Source organism: Pararge aegeria, chromosome 11 (assembly GCF_905163445.1).
Source record: "Pararge aegeria chromosome 11, ilParAegt1.1, whole genome shotgun sequence".
Lineage (NCBI taxonomy): Eukaryota > Metazoa > Arthropoda > Insecta > Lepidoptera > Nymphalidae > Pararge > Pararge aegeria.
The window spans coordinates 10,902,169-10,914,412 of record NC_053190.1 but is presented as its reverse complement, the minus strand read 5'-3'; the positions used below and the strand labels follow the sequence as shown (position 1 = coordinate 10,914,412).

Genomic DNA, 12,244 nt, shown 5'->3' with positions numbered 1-12,244 from the left:
TAATGTAAAGGTTGGTATGACATATTTAAATATACCCAGTCGCTGGGTGAAAGATGGTTGAACCAAAAAATATACGCAGCTATAATGTAAAGGTTGGTATAACTCATTTAATACTAACACTGCTGTATCCCTACGAATGTTATAAATATATTTCTTTACTTACCGACAAAGACGTGCCGCCGAGGGATACATCTTTCCGATACGTTGCCGCATAGAGACCTATTAGGAGTATAGACTATAGGTTTAATATAACTGCCATACCCCATACAGGTACGCCCGTAAGACTCCTCTTAGACTGCACTCTAACCACCAAGAGAAATTGTAGTTAAGGGTCAACTTGTAGGGGAATAAAAAGAGGTTTTTTGAAACGGCAAATTCTGTGAGTAGTTAGTTATCCTTCAGTCTGTTTTCAAAGCAGTTATAATTTGCGAAAAACATTTTAAGGTATCCTACAGTGCAGTATACTTTAAATATCAAACAAATAAAAATGTCTAACTATATAATTTAATTACCAACTTACACAAATAAAATTAAGATAAAACACACAACAAACTAAAATGTCTCTTCTATTAAAAAGCTTTGCACTGTTTTATTGTACTTTTCGGGTAATAATTCTGCTAATTCATTTCTTGTTAACCAATTGGGTTTGGACTTTTTGTCGACTTCGCCATCGTTGTAGTTCGCGTAATAGAAAAATACCTGGAAAAAGGAAAATAGTACGATCAATTGTTAACTGACAAAACTGCATTTTTAAATTATATTGTTATTATAGTAGGTATCTTAGCCGTGTAGAGACGGCAGATTAGAATACAGTTGTCCCAACCCTCCTTATTTCGAGGGAGTCGTCGTTTCGAGTCGAGTCGGCGACTAAGAGTATACAACGTGTAACAGAATTACGATATAATATTGAAAGATGCATAAGTATGTTTCATAAGGAATCACCCTGTAAAAATATTAAATCAAAAGACGCATATTTATTTTTCCATACAAACGAATTCAAAACATTCTTAGTGTTTACTTATGACAACCCTATTGAAGATAAAAAACCGACACGCGCATAGTACCTACGCTACGCGACGCGTACCTAATAAAGTGACCGGAGTCACATGATTTTAATTTTGCATGTTATGTTAAAGCTGTATCTGATTTCTTTTAGTAAAATCTATGGCAGTGGTTTACTCAAAAACTATTTGGTTTTCGGTTTCACAGATAAGTCTCAGAGACAGTAATGTACCTCTAAAGCATGTCAAGTATTATTTCGGTTTTCATTTACACCTTGTGTGCTTTTACTACCATCTCCTGTGATCATCAACCCAGCGTTGATACTAGGGACAGGCCCCTTCTCACAGTGAGAATGGGTTAAGACCGTAGTCTACTAAGCTGGCCCAGTGCGGATTGGTGGGCACTACTTACGTCTAACTTATTTTAAGTTGGCTGAACAGGGCGCTACCCTCAGCTTGCTTGATGCTACGGTCAAAGAAACTTAGATTTCGAACGCTTCATCCAATCCTTCCCAGCACTTACCAGCAAAATTGTTATACACCTGTGGAATGCCTTGCCTTAGGATATAGTGATTGCAGTATCACTGAATCAGTTCAAGAATAGACTGGACAAACATAAAAAGGAAAAAAAACTACAAGAAATTATATCTAGGCGCATAATCAAAAGCTGCTTAGTCTTTTCTAAATAATAACCAAAAAAAAAGTATGTCCAATCCAGCCAATTTAGAAATTGATATATATACATTTTTAATTTATTTATTGTTCCTACATGGAACGGTTCTCGTTTCGCAATGGTACCTACTGTCAATAAGTAATCTGAAATTCTTATTAGAACGGATAGCGGGTAACAGAAACTCTGCGATTTTATAAAAGCCCTAAGTGGAAATTCCGCTCTTATCTACAGTTGTTGCAGTTCGATGCCACTCCAACTTATTATTTAAATTAATCAAATACTCCGATATGTGACCTGATGAACTTCGTACTATCAATGATCACCATTTATTTAATATGAAATATGAATATGTTGAAAGTTATCCGAAGTGGCAACTCCCAAACGAAAGATGTTCCGACTGTTCCACAAGCGTTGTAATAGTTTTTTCTTTAAAACCAACAAAACGATAAATGTTTTTTTTTTAATTCGGTCTAGAAATTGACAAGTTTTTGAGAAAAAATTTGAATAAAAAATAAATAAAGAAATAAATATATTAAGATAGTAACACTATCTAAACCCAAAGTAAACGTAGCTTGTATTTCGGGATAACTGATGAATATTTTTAAGAACATTATACGTAAATACTTATTATAAAAATAGATAAACACCCAGACACTGAAAACCATTCATGATCATCACACCCACAGCCTTGGACTCGGAATGCAGAATCACTACCAACTGAGCCAACCGGAAATAATGTTTTTATATATTATATAGATACACGACTCTTTTACCTCAATGTGAGCTCAACAACGCCATCTATTGAAATAAATCCAAAGAAATCGTTTCAATAAAAAATTTCAACGTATCGATTTTTCGGCTGTTCCTTTCAGATATTCAGTTGTATATATTTTTGTAAGCGACCCCAATAATGAGACACAAAATAAAGAAGAAAATTTTTAGACTATTAAAGTCACAGTAGTTAGTTACCTTAGCACCTAATCTGCCGTTGATTTCCGCGGGATATTTGTACTTATAAAAACCACATGGCGCATTTGAAAGAAACTTCACTTTTAATCCGGTACCACACTGCTCTGACAATATTCGCTCTGCAGTCTAAAAAAATAAAAGACAGATTATTATTTTACTGGAACGACTCCACATTTTTCCTAATAGTATAAAAGCAAAAAGTGTTTTTGTTGGTTTATACTTCTTTCACGCAGCAACAGAGCAAAATAATATAAATTCAAATTCAAATTCAAAATTTCTTTATTCATGTAGGCCTATCACAGGCACTTATGAAGCGTTCATACATATTTGTTTACATAAATGTAACGGGATGGTGATAACTTCGTTCGCCAACTTAAATCTAAAGCTACGAGGGTTCCAAACGCGCCCTGGTCTAAGAAGAGCCCACAACAAACTTAGCCGGGTAAATTTATTTTTTTGTTATCACCATCTTCCAGTAAATTTATATTAAGCTATGAAGCTAGAACAATTCACACCCAAGCTTTTTTATCGTTTAAATAATCCTTAATATTATAATAGGATTTTTCTGTAAGCTTAAGTTTTATATAAACTTTGAACTTATTGAGAGACATCTCCAAGATTTCATTTGGTAATTTGTTATAAAATAATATACAATTGCCCTTGAATGAATTTGCAATCTTGTGTAGCCTAGTAAACTGCACAACGAGTTTATTTTTGCTTCTAATATTTATATTGTTACAGTGCATTTTCTTTTTAAATTTTGATATATTTTTATGGACATAAATTAAATTTTCATATATGTACTGACTATGCACCGTCATTATTTTAACTTCTTTAAATTTATCCCTTAATGACTCTCTTTGGCCCATTTTATATATCGCACAAACAGCCCTATATATGCCCTATATGTTATTAACATAGAAATAGTTTTCAGGCTGTAGAGACTTAGGCTACTAATCCAGAAAAATGCACAGTTTCTACAGGCTACAGGATAAGGCTAAAAAAGTTATATTGTAATATTGCCAGCGTTATATTGCCAGGGTATTGGATTTTTATGTTTAGAGATTCTCAGTATCAGTCTGGAGTTAAAAAATGGGCATTGGTACCAATTTTGTTGTTAAAATGTCAAATTTGAAAGTACTGTCATACTTTTTACTATGTTCTTTGTAGTTAAAGATTTATTAGAAGCACTATTTTAGTCCCCTTATTTAACAGAGTTGACACCATTGTCCACGTTTATGACACAGTGAGCATGTTAAGCTGTCAGTTTTCTTTACAAACTAGTGTTTTTTTGGTGTCACAAGCATTTACGACCTTTGTAGACTGGTGTCTGATCCGCATAGCAATGTATTTCATTCAATAAATTGTACTAGATAGTTCGAAAAGCACAGGTGAGAACGCAGAGCCCTGTGGAACTCCAGCATTTATGAGACTAGGTTTGGAGCATAAAACATCGCCAGCTCCTATGATGTTGCGCCCATATAAAAATCTGCTATATAATGCTGGATATCTAATAGCACATCTTCACTGGAAGTCCATACGCTGATAAATCTAACAGAAGTGTCAGACCAAAAACCCTTAGCAATATACAGATAAACTACCTAAGCCTTTCGATTACGACAAAGTACAATGCAAGTGTCTGTTTGTTTGTTGCCAATTCCTAGCTTAGCTGCTGAACTAATCTTAATGATATTTTAGAAAGATATAGATTGCAAAATAGAAATAACTGATATTCCAGAGTACCCATCAGATTTCTAAAGTTCTAAGTCACATCAATTAGGGGTGCCAATTTACCTGTCGTAGAGTCTCTCCTTCTTTCCATAATCCTTGTGGTAAAATAGTTTTAACATCATTTCCGAGTTTTTGATGAGTAACTAACACCAGGTGCCTTTGCAGACATCTTTCAGGTGTGCTTTTGATTCCTTTTTTATCTCCTTCTGTAAATTAGATATGTTGTTATTATAATATTGCCACCAATAAAACCTATTCTTTAGGGATAAGGATAACCTGTTGATTTTACCCGTTAAATTTTCTGAGATCTCTAAGTTGTTTCTTATTAATTATGAAAGATAAACTCTAAAACTCATAATCAGTTACTTTTTATGCTGGTTTATAAAATAATAATTTAATTCACCCAATAAATAAAAACAGGCTACTTATGTTTAACTTTTCCTTAAATTTAACAATACTAATTTGGGGGTTGGTCTTAAAAATTAAAAATAATTACCAGTTACAATATCAGCAAACTTGAACTGATTCAATTCATCAGAGGAAGAATCTTCAAAATCCTGAGCAGTTATTTTGCTCACTGTATCTAAATCTACATCCACAGATTCATTTTTAAGAAGCTCTGCTTGTATCCTGCAACAAATTTAGCCAATATAATTAGTATTTTGAAGAGTAAACTATACACTTAGTTTATAAAGCAAGTGATAATGCCCAGAACTATTTGCTCTTGGCAGTGTGACCCTATGGGTCACACTTTGACATGTCTCTGTCCAGTCCTGTCATTCAAAGCACATTAGTCTCATCACCAACACAGGCAAAACTTCTAATTTTGTAACAACACAATGTTGCTAGTTTATCAGTCATCTGTCTGAGAATTTAATAAAAACCCAGACAGACTTAACATGAGGCAGAGGGGTTGTCAATGCGAACAAAAATACCTAACCATTTTTACCCTTACTTGGAATTGAATCAGGACCTTGTGATCCATTGGTTAACATTCTAACTACTAAGCCAACAAGCAGTGGTGTGCATACAGGGTATGCATAGGAAATGCACTAAGCGTGCAGATAATGTAAAACAAAATAATCTCCAGTACGAGTTATAAAAAACTTAAGGATAGGCTTGGTAAGAATAATTATAAAAAGCCTACCCTTAAGTTTTTATAACTTGTACTGGAGATTTTCTTCCTTTTATACCATCTGCATACCCTGTGCATACCTTCTATACACTGCCAACAAGGCATTTCTGTGGTGGTTAAAATCCTTCTACCCCAAGACAGAAAGACTAGAAGTATTACATTTAAATAATATGATGATGAAAACACAAGTATTCTATAAAAACGTGCTTACTTATCATTTTCATGTCTTAATTCGTGATCCGACTTAAGGCTTTTCTCAATTTCAACTGTCCATAGAAAGTCCTTGAACTTCTTTTGAAGCTCATTTAATGGTGGGGTGATAACTGGTAATCGTTCTACACATACACCTGCTACAATATCCCATGATGATTTCGCTGTAACAAGAAACTTATAAGAATTCCCAGTTCATTATGTGGCAGAGGGAGCAGCTAGAAAGCTGCTCTCTCTAAAAAGCTTGCTGCTTCCTTTACTAATTTGTTCTTGAACTTTCAGCAGGCTGGCTAGGCCAAGATTTTGGATTAAATTATAGAAAAAATTACTGGTAAATCCCTCTCCCACGCTTACTGCTTATTATCTAAGCACATAGCCATTATTAGTTATTTCATTTAATAGGCCCCAATTTCGATTAAGTTCTATAGCTTGGCCTTTAGGTATGTTTGTTTCCCACTGTGCAGAAAGCTCGAAAAGTATTAAGCAGTATGAAATTAAAAAAGTGAACTTTTAGCATAGTACAAGGTATACTTGCACAGTTACGATTACATTTTACTTAATTTAGGTTACCTCTAGTAAATATTTTGTGACCTAAAATGACTTCAGCACCAATTACTTTTCTTAAAAGCATTCTTAGAGTCCGATAAAAGCTCGTAAATCAAAGCGTAGTATTTTTTTTCTCGTTCAAGAAAACAAAAAAATATTTTTCAATTTTCGGTAAGAAAAACAACGAAATTATTAGCAGAGTCCTGACAGATGACAGTAATATTTGATAATTTGACATTGACATTTACAATTAAGATTTAAAAAAAATGGTACACATTTTAAAATGCAATCAATAATATTTAAATACTCTAAATTATAAAAATAAAATTTGCAGCAATGCAAAATTTTTGAGTGAAAGCTGAGTGCATCGTGTTGTTAAATAATTTTTCTGATCTGCGACTTCAAATGTCAGACCTGTTGTGTGCTGTCTGCGGTCTATTTGGAAGATTTCGTTAAAAAATATTGCAAGACTTTATTGAAATTTTTATCGTTTTAATCAGTATTGTCTCAGATTATAATCGATTAGTAATTAGTTCATGCAAAGTTGAATAAATCAAATGCCAGTTCACCAATTTCGAAACGAGCAACATCCTGCACCACTGACCTAAATATGTGTTCTGGGTGTGCTTGTGTAGCTGTCTGATTTACAAATCACAAAGAGAAGGGTTCAAACATTATGCCCTACAATGCCTTTTTACATGAAGATGTGCGGCTACGTGTAGAGTGCGTATAATAAATTGAACACAAGCATTCTAAGCCAAATACTACTTTCTTCTAATATTATAAACGTGAACGTTTATGAGGATGTATGGCTATCTGTTACTTTTTCCTTCAAAACTCCTATATGAAAATGAAATATAATTTGTAAATGTATTTTGAACATTAGCCAAATTTTGGAGTATTAAGATAATCGATGGATCGTTTTTCTTTAGCAGTTCTAAGAAAAACACTGCAATGTCATGGCAAATCAGATTTTTACGCAGATGGATCGCGGGCATCCACAATTTAAAGCTTGCCCAGGAACATACAACTACTGTGGGTTCATTTGTTTCATTTTTATCTGAAGTAGGGCGAGGTTTTCTATTTTCCGTGTCAAGGTTTAATAATAAAATCTGAACATAAGATGAATATAATAGAAAGTATATATAACTCTTTTAAATTCATTTTAGTTTCATATAATTGTTAAATTTAATTTATAGTAACCTAATTAGAACCGATTTATTATCGATTATGCAAATAATCGATAGGGATACAAACAGTTTGAGCTGGCAACATTTAACACCCTTTTCCGGCTATCGGTGACACTGAAAGTAAGCGTAAATTTTGTTGGGAAAATAAAAATCTAAATTAATCTCTGTAAATTCTTAACAATTTAGTGATTGTGTCCAACTACGAGTGTAGTGCCTTAGTGCGCACATATTTAAACTTATATTTTGAAGCACTTTTTTCAAAAACAATACATAATATAGTGTCAAAGTTGTCATAGGTTATGTTGATCGAAATATTTTATTTTTAGGCCTCAACATGAAGCAAATCGTTGCAAACCAAAAAGTGAAAATCCCTGATGGGTTAACAGTACATGTGAAATCCCGTTTAGTGACAGTGAAAGGTCCTCGAGGAATTTTGAAGAGAAACTTTAAACACTTGGCTGTTGATATTCGCATGGTGAACCCCAGGGTTTTAAAGGTAGAAAAATGGTTCGGATCCAAGAAGGAACTCGCCGCTGTAAGAACAGTGTGCTCTCATGTTGAAAACATGATCAAAGGTAAAGATTATTTACTTTATTTTTTTTTGTCAATGTAAGTTTATCTATAAATCTCCTATGATTTCGATAATTTCTGAGGTAACTGTAGCTAAATATATTTAAAAGTTTATCTAGATATTTAAATACATTGCTTCTTTCTTTATTATTTCTACCAAGAACTTTGTACACTTCTGTCATTTTTCTTCATTACTTTTTATTTAAAGTATGTAATGGATAAAAGCAGACGGAATTCAATTATAGTGTAAAGATTGAATAAAGATTGAAGGTATAAATATCACCACACAAGTTCTCCTGCGGAGTAAAGCTATTAATATTTATTGTTTATTGTGGATTTTGTTTATATTTGAATGTATGAATGAATGTAAATGGAAAAAGGACAACCCTTTTTATGACTTAGACTATATATTTTTTTTTTTTTTTCTCTTCATATATCGCTAAATCAGATTTTTAGCAAAAGTTAAAGTGCAGTGTAAATCTGTAATTTAATATGGACTACGAATTTTTACAATCTAGAAATTTGTCACAGTGTGGGGGCACAGATTGCAATACTTTTTAAATCTGCTTTAATTTGTTTTTGTAAATTGCCTAAGAAGAACCATTTGTTTTCCCTTGATAAACAGTATCAAAGTTTATTTCCAAGATGCAAGCTATCTCCATTCAATATTTCACAATTATTAGTATGTGTGAAGTTGTGCATGGAAAACAAGGCAATTTTTAAATCGGCCAAAACATTACATTGGGTCACATCCAGAATTAAATCTGTCCTATGTTCAGGATTCAAGCTATCTATGTCCAAATTTTTCCAACATTGGTGCTGAAGTTGAGCTTGACATGGTAACACGCAAATGAAGCTCACACTTTTGCATTCATTATTTTCTTTTATTATAAATTTAAAAACCCTCCTAACTAAATCAATTTCTTAGTACAATGTACATCATTCTCCTAGTCAACTAATTTTTTAATTTTTTATTTAAAATTAAATTATTGGTTATCCATGTTGATGGAGTTGTGAAGTAATACTTAATTCACCATTTAGTGGTGGCAAATGCACAAAGCACTCCCAAATAATGCACCTCTCAAACAAAAAATACAAAATCAAAATTGTGAATGATATATAATAAGTGATGTTATAAATTGAAATTATTTTCAGGTGTAACCAAGGGATTCCAATACAAAATGCGTGCAGTATATGCCCATTTCCCCATCAACTGTGTCACAACAGAAGGCAATTCAATCATTGAAATCCGTAACTTCCTTGGAGAGAAATACATCAGAAGGGTAAAGATGGCACCTGGTGTGACTGTTGTAAACTCCCCTAAACAGAAGGATGAACTGATCATTGAAGGTAACTCCCTTGAAGATGTTTCAAGTTCAGCAGCTCTCATTCAACAGTCCACAACCGTCAAAAACAAGGATATCAGAAAGTTCTTGGATGGACTCTATGTATCTGAGAAGACAACTGTTCTAATGGATGAGATATAAGGACATTAAAGTTTTAAGCTGAATGATGTTTTTAATTTTTAAAATCCCTGTGGTGATTGCTGTGCTTGATTAAGTTGATATTTTGTAATTTCTAGTGTACTACCGTTTGTGATTTAATATTCCCACTGCTGCCATTCAGACAGTGAAACTTGCAAAACTTGCCTAACCTTTTTGTTATATATTAGTAATTCCAATTCATTGGGTTTTATAGAAAGAGCGATTATTTTATTGTTTAATTTCAAGCATGCACTTACACAAAATATCTTATAGTTTTAGATTGTTGAGGTAAAGTCTGTGTAACCTCTAGTTATCAGTGTTCTAATTTTTTTATCCCACAACATCCCTTAACTACAATCTATTCTTGTTCGGTTTGTTGGCTGATTGACGTAGTGGGCAGCAACCCTGCTTTCTCAGTCCACAGGGTTCGATTCCCATAACTGGAACGTGTGATGTGAGGGTGTTTATCTGTGTATTATAAATATTTATGTATATTATTCATAAAAAAAATCATCAGTTATCTTAGTACTTGTAACACAAGAAACGCTTACTCTGGGGTTATGTGTGTATTATTGCTCCAGTGTAGTTATATTTGTATTATATTTTATAGAATATTTATTTTTGGTAAGTAATAGAAGGCAGTCTTAGACAAAAGCGGGTTGACCTGTTACGGATATAAAATGAAACCAGTTCCGAGCCCTGACCTTAATGCTTAAACACTTTGAGGCTTGGGTGTTGTTAGGGTAGTAACTAACTACAGCCATTGGTTGCCTCCCACCAGACCAGAGAAAATTGCGAATTTATAAATTGTTTATCGCAGTAGATGGAATTAGTATAGAGAACGCTGCTGTTCTCCGATATATTCGCCTAATCACATCGTACCACACCCGCGGGAAAAATAGTCTAACCCGGGACTTAGTCCCACGTGTTAAGAAGCGTCACTACGCTTCTTTAACTTATTGATACTATGGTAGCCTGATAAACTTTGCCAACTAATGGTCGTCTTCGAAGACATAAATTTAAAGTTGGAACTGCATCTCCAACTCACATACATCTCTCATCCTTGGCAGAAGATTATTATACTGAAGACCAAAGAGTATAACCAGCCACTTTTATAAACACCACAGTTTTGGGGACTGAGAAAGCTTTTGATTTGGTGTATACCTGTGCTGTTATGGTAAATTCAAAAATGCTTAAACTATCCCTACATCCTACTGTTCATACTAAAATCCTGCCATCTTGTCAGTCTGTATACAGGGCTAAACTATGAAGCTAATAGGTTATTCTGGTAAACCGATTGCAGCGTGGAGGAATGCGACAGGGTGATGTCTAACCAACGCTTTTTATTCTGAATTGACAAATGTCTCGAGCTCTGATGAAGAAAAATAAAACATCAGTGTAAACACGTGCAAACATTCCATTGCCACTATCGAATGAAACTGTTAGTCCTGCGCTTCACGATTGTACTATTTTTTGATGCGGGTATTTTGACCTGCTGGACAAGGTATTAGTTATGCTGTTGACTAACAATTGAATAATAGAAGACGAAGAAGTTTTGTCGGCAGGTACTAGGTGTAGTAAAACAATGGTAGAATTTTTAACGTAAATAATTTTATTCAAACTAGTCTATTGAACATCACTAACTGATAAACATTGTACATCTGCAAATATGGGAGTTTGATAAAATGTTCAAGTTAACTAGGTGTTAAAACATTATTAATACTTACAATTTTATTAATATACACAAATTAACACATTCCATTAATTTAATAGAATACCTACTTAGCACAATAAAATAAATACCTATTAAAACAAATCATTATATTATTGTTAATACATCAGCGTTGTAACTTAAAAATAAAATAATTATAACACGACAGTTATACACACAATAATCAAGTATCCGCATTCAAGATATGAGTTCAAATTATAACAATAAATATGTTAGATACAGTGAGTCAATATAAATGTATATTTATTTACATTTGTGTAGGTTTTAAATTAACCACGATCGAGCAACATTCATCAGTTAAGCCATAAAATTAATACGCCAATACGCCTTGCGATTAGAATATCTTTGGTAGCTTTTATGGATATAATTGTTTTAATACAAGTCAACGCCTGTCGCGAATCGCGATTCCATAAATATGGATTGAGTCAATATACAAGTATCATTAAATAGTACTGTCAACATGCAAATAAAATAAAGTTTAATATTTCATCATATGGCATACCATAACGAAAGATATGATTCTTTGATAATAATAATTTAAGTACAATCAATGGAGAGTAATGAAACGTATTTTTTTTATAAAATTGCACTAATAAAATTAAAATAAAGGAATTATATTGTTTTCAATAATAATTATTTTTAATCTTAAGCATTAGGTGCTCCGTGCTCGCGTTCATGCCATATTTGCAGATGGGCATTTTAGTAGTCGTAAGAAAATAAAATTCTCAATAAATAAATGTCAAACACTATTTGGTGAGACATTTCACACCATATAACACAATTTCTTACTATAAAAATGATCAACAAACAACTTTGCACCTCACCTAATTAGTGTTAATGGTTGCTGGTGTGCACAATGTCATGAGATTCAGTGGCTACAATACGGGTTGCCGCTTGAGCAAATAATTCTGATTATACGACTTAGCCTAGCCATGCGGGGCACGTGAGGTGGGCACTACAGTATTATAAAGTTACAAACTAGAACAATTGTCATATATTTCTC

The 12,244-nt window shown here is 33.2% G+C and overlaps 2 protein-coding genes across 2 annotated transcripts; one reads left to right on the top strand and one right to left on the bottom strand.

Moving 5' to 3' along the window:
- Positions 1 to 486: 486 nt before the first annotated feature.
- Positions 487 to 6,493, bottom strand: LOC120627346 (39S ribosomal protein L46, mitochondrial). The gene is made up of 6 exons (XM_039895331.1): positions 6,290 to 6,493; positions 5,721 to 5,883; positions 4,871 to 5,004; positions 4,438 to 4,580; positions 2,644 to 2,769; positions 487 to 699 (listed from the first exon to the last, which is right to left on the bottom strand). Exons 1-6 carry the CDS (start codon positions 6,348 to 6,350, stop codon positions 553 to 555), a joined length of 774 nt encoding a protein of 257 aa, XP_039751265.1. The 5' UTR covers positions 6,351 to 6,493; the 3' UTR covers positions 487 to 552.
- Positions 6,494 to 7,514: 1,021 nt separating this feature from the next.
- On the top strand, positions 7,515 to 9,535 carry LOC120627646 (60S ribosomal protein L9). The gene is made up of 3 exons (XM_039895660.1): positions 7,515 to 7,575; positions 7,782 to 8,030; positions 9,181 to 9,535. Exons 2-3 carry the CDS (start codon positions 7,790 to 7,792, stop codon positions 9,510 to 9,512), a joined length of 573 nt encoding a protein of 190 aa, XP_039751594.1. The 5' UTR covers positions 7,515 to 7,575; positions 7,782 to 7,789; the 3' UTR covers positions 9,513 to 9,535.
- Positions 9,536 to 12,244: the final 2,709 nt, after the last annotated feature.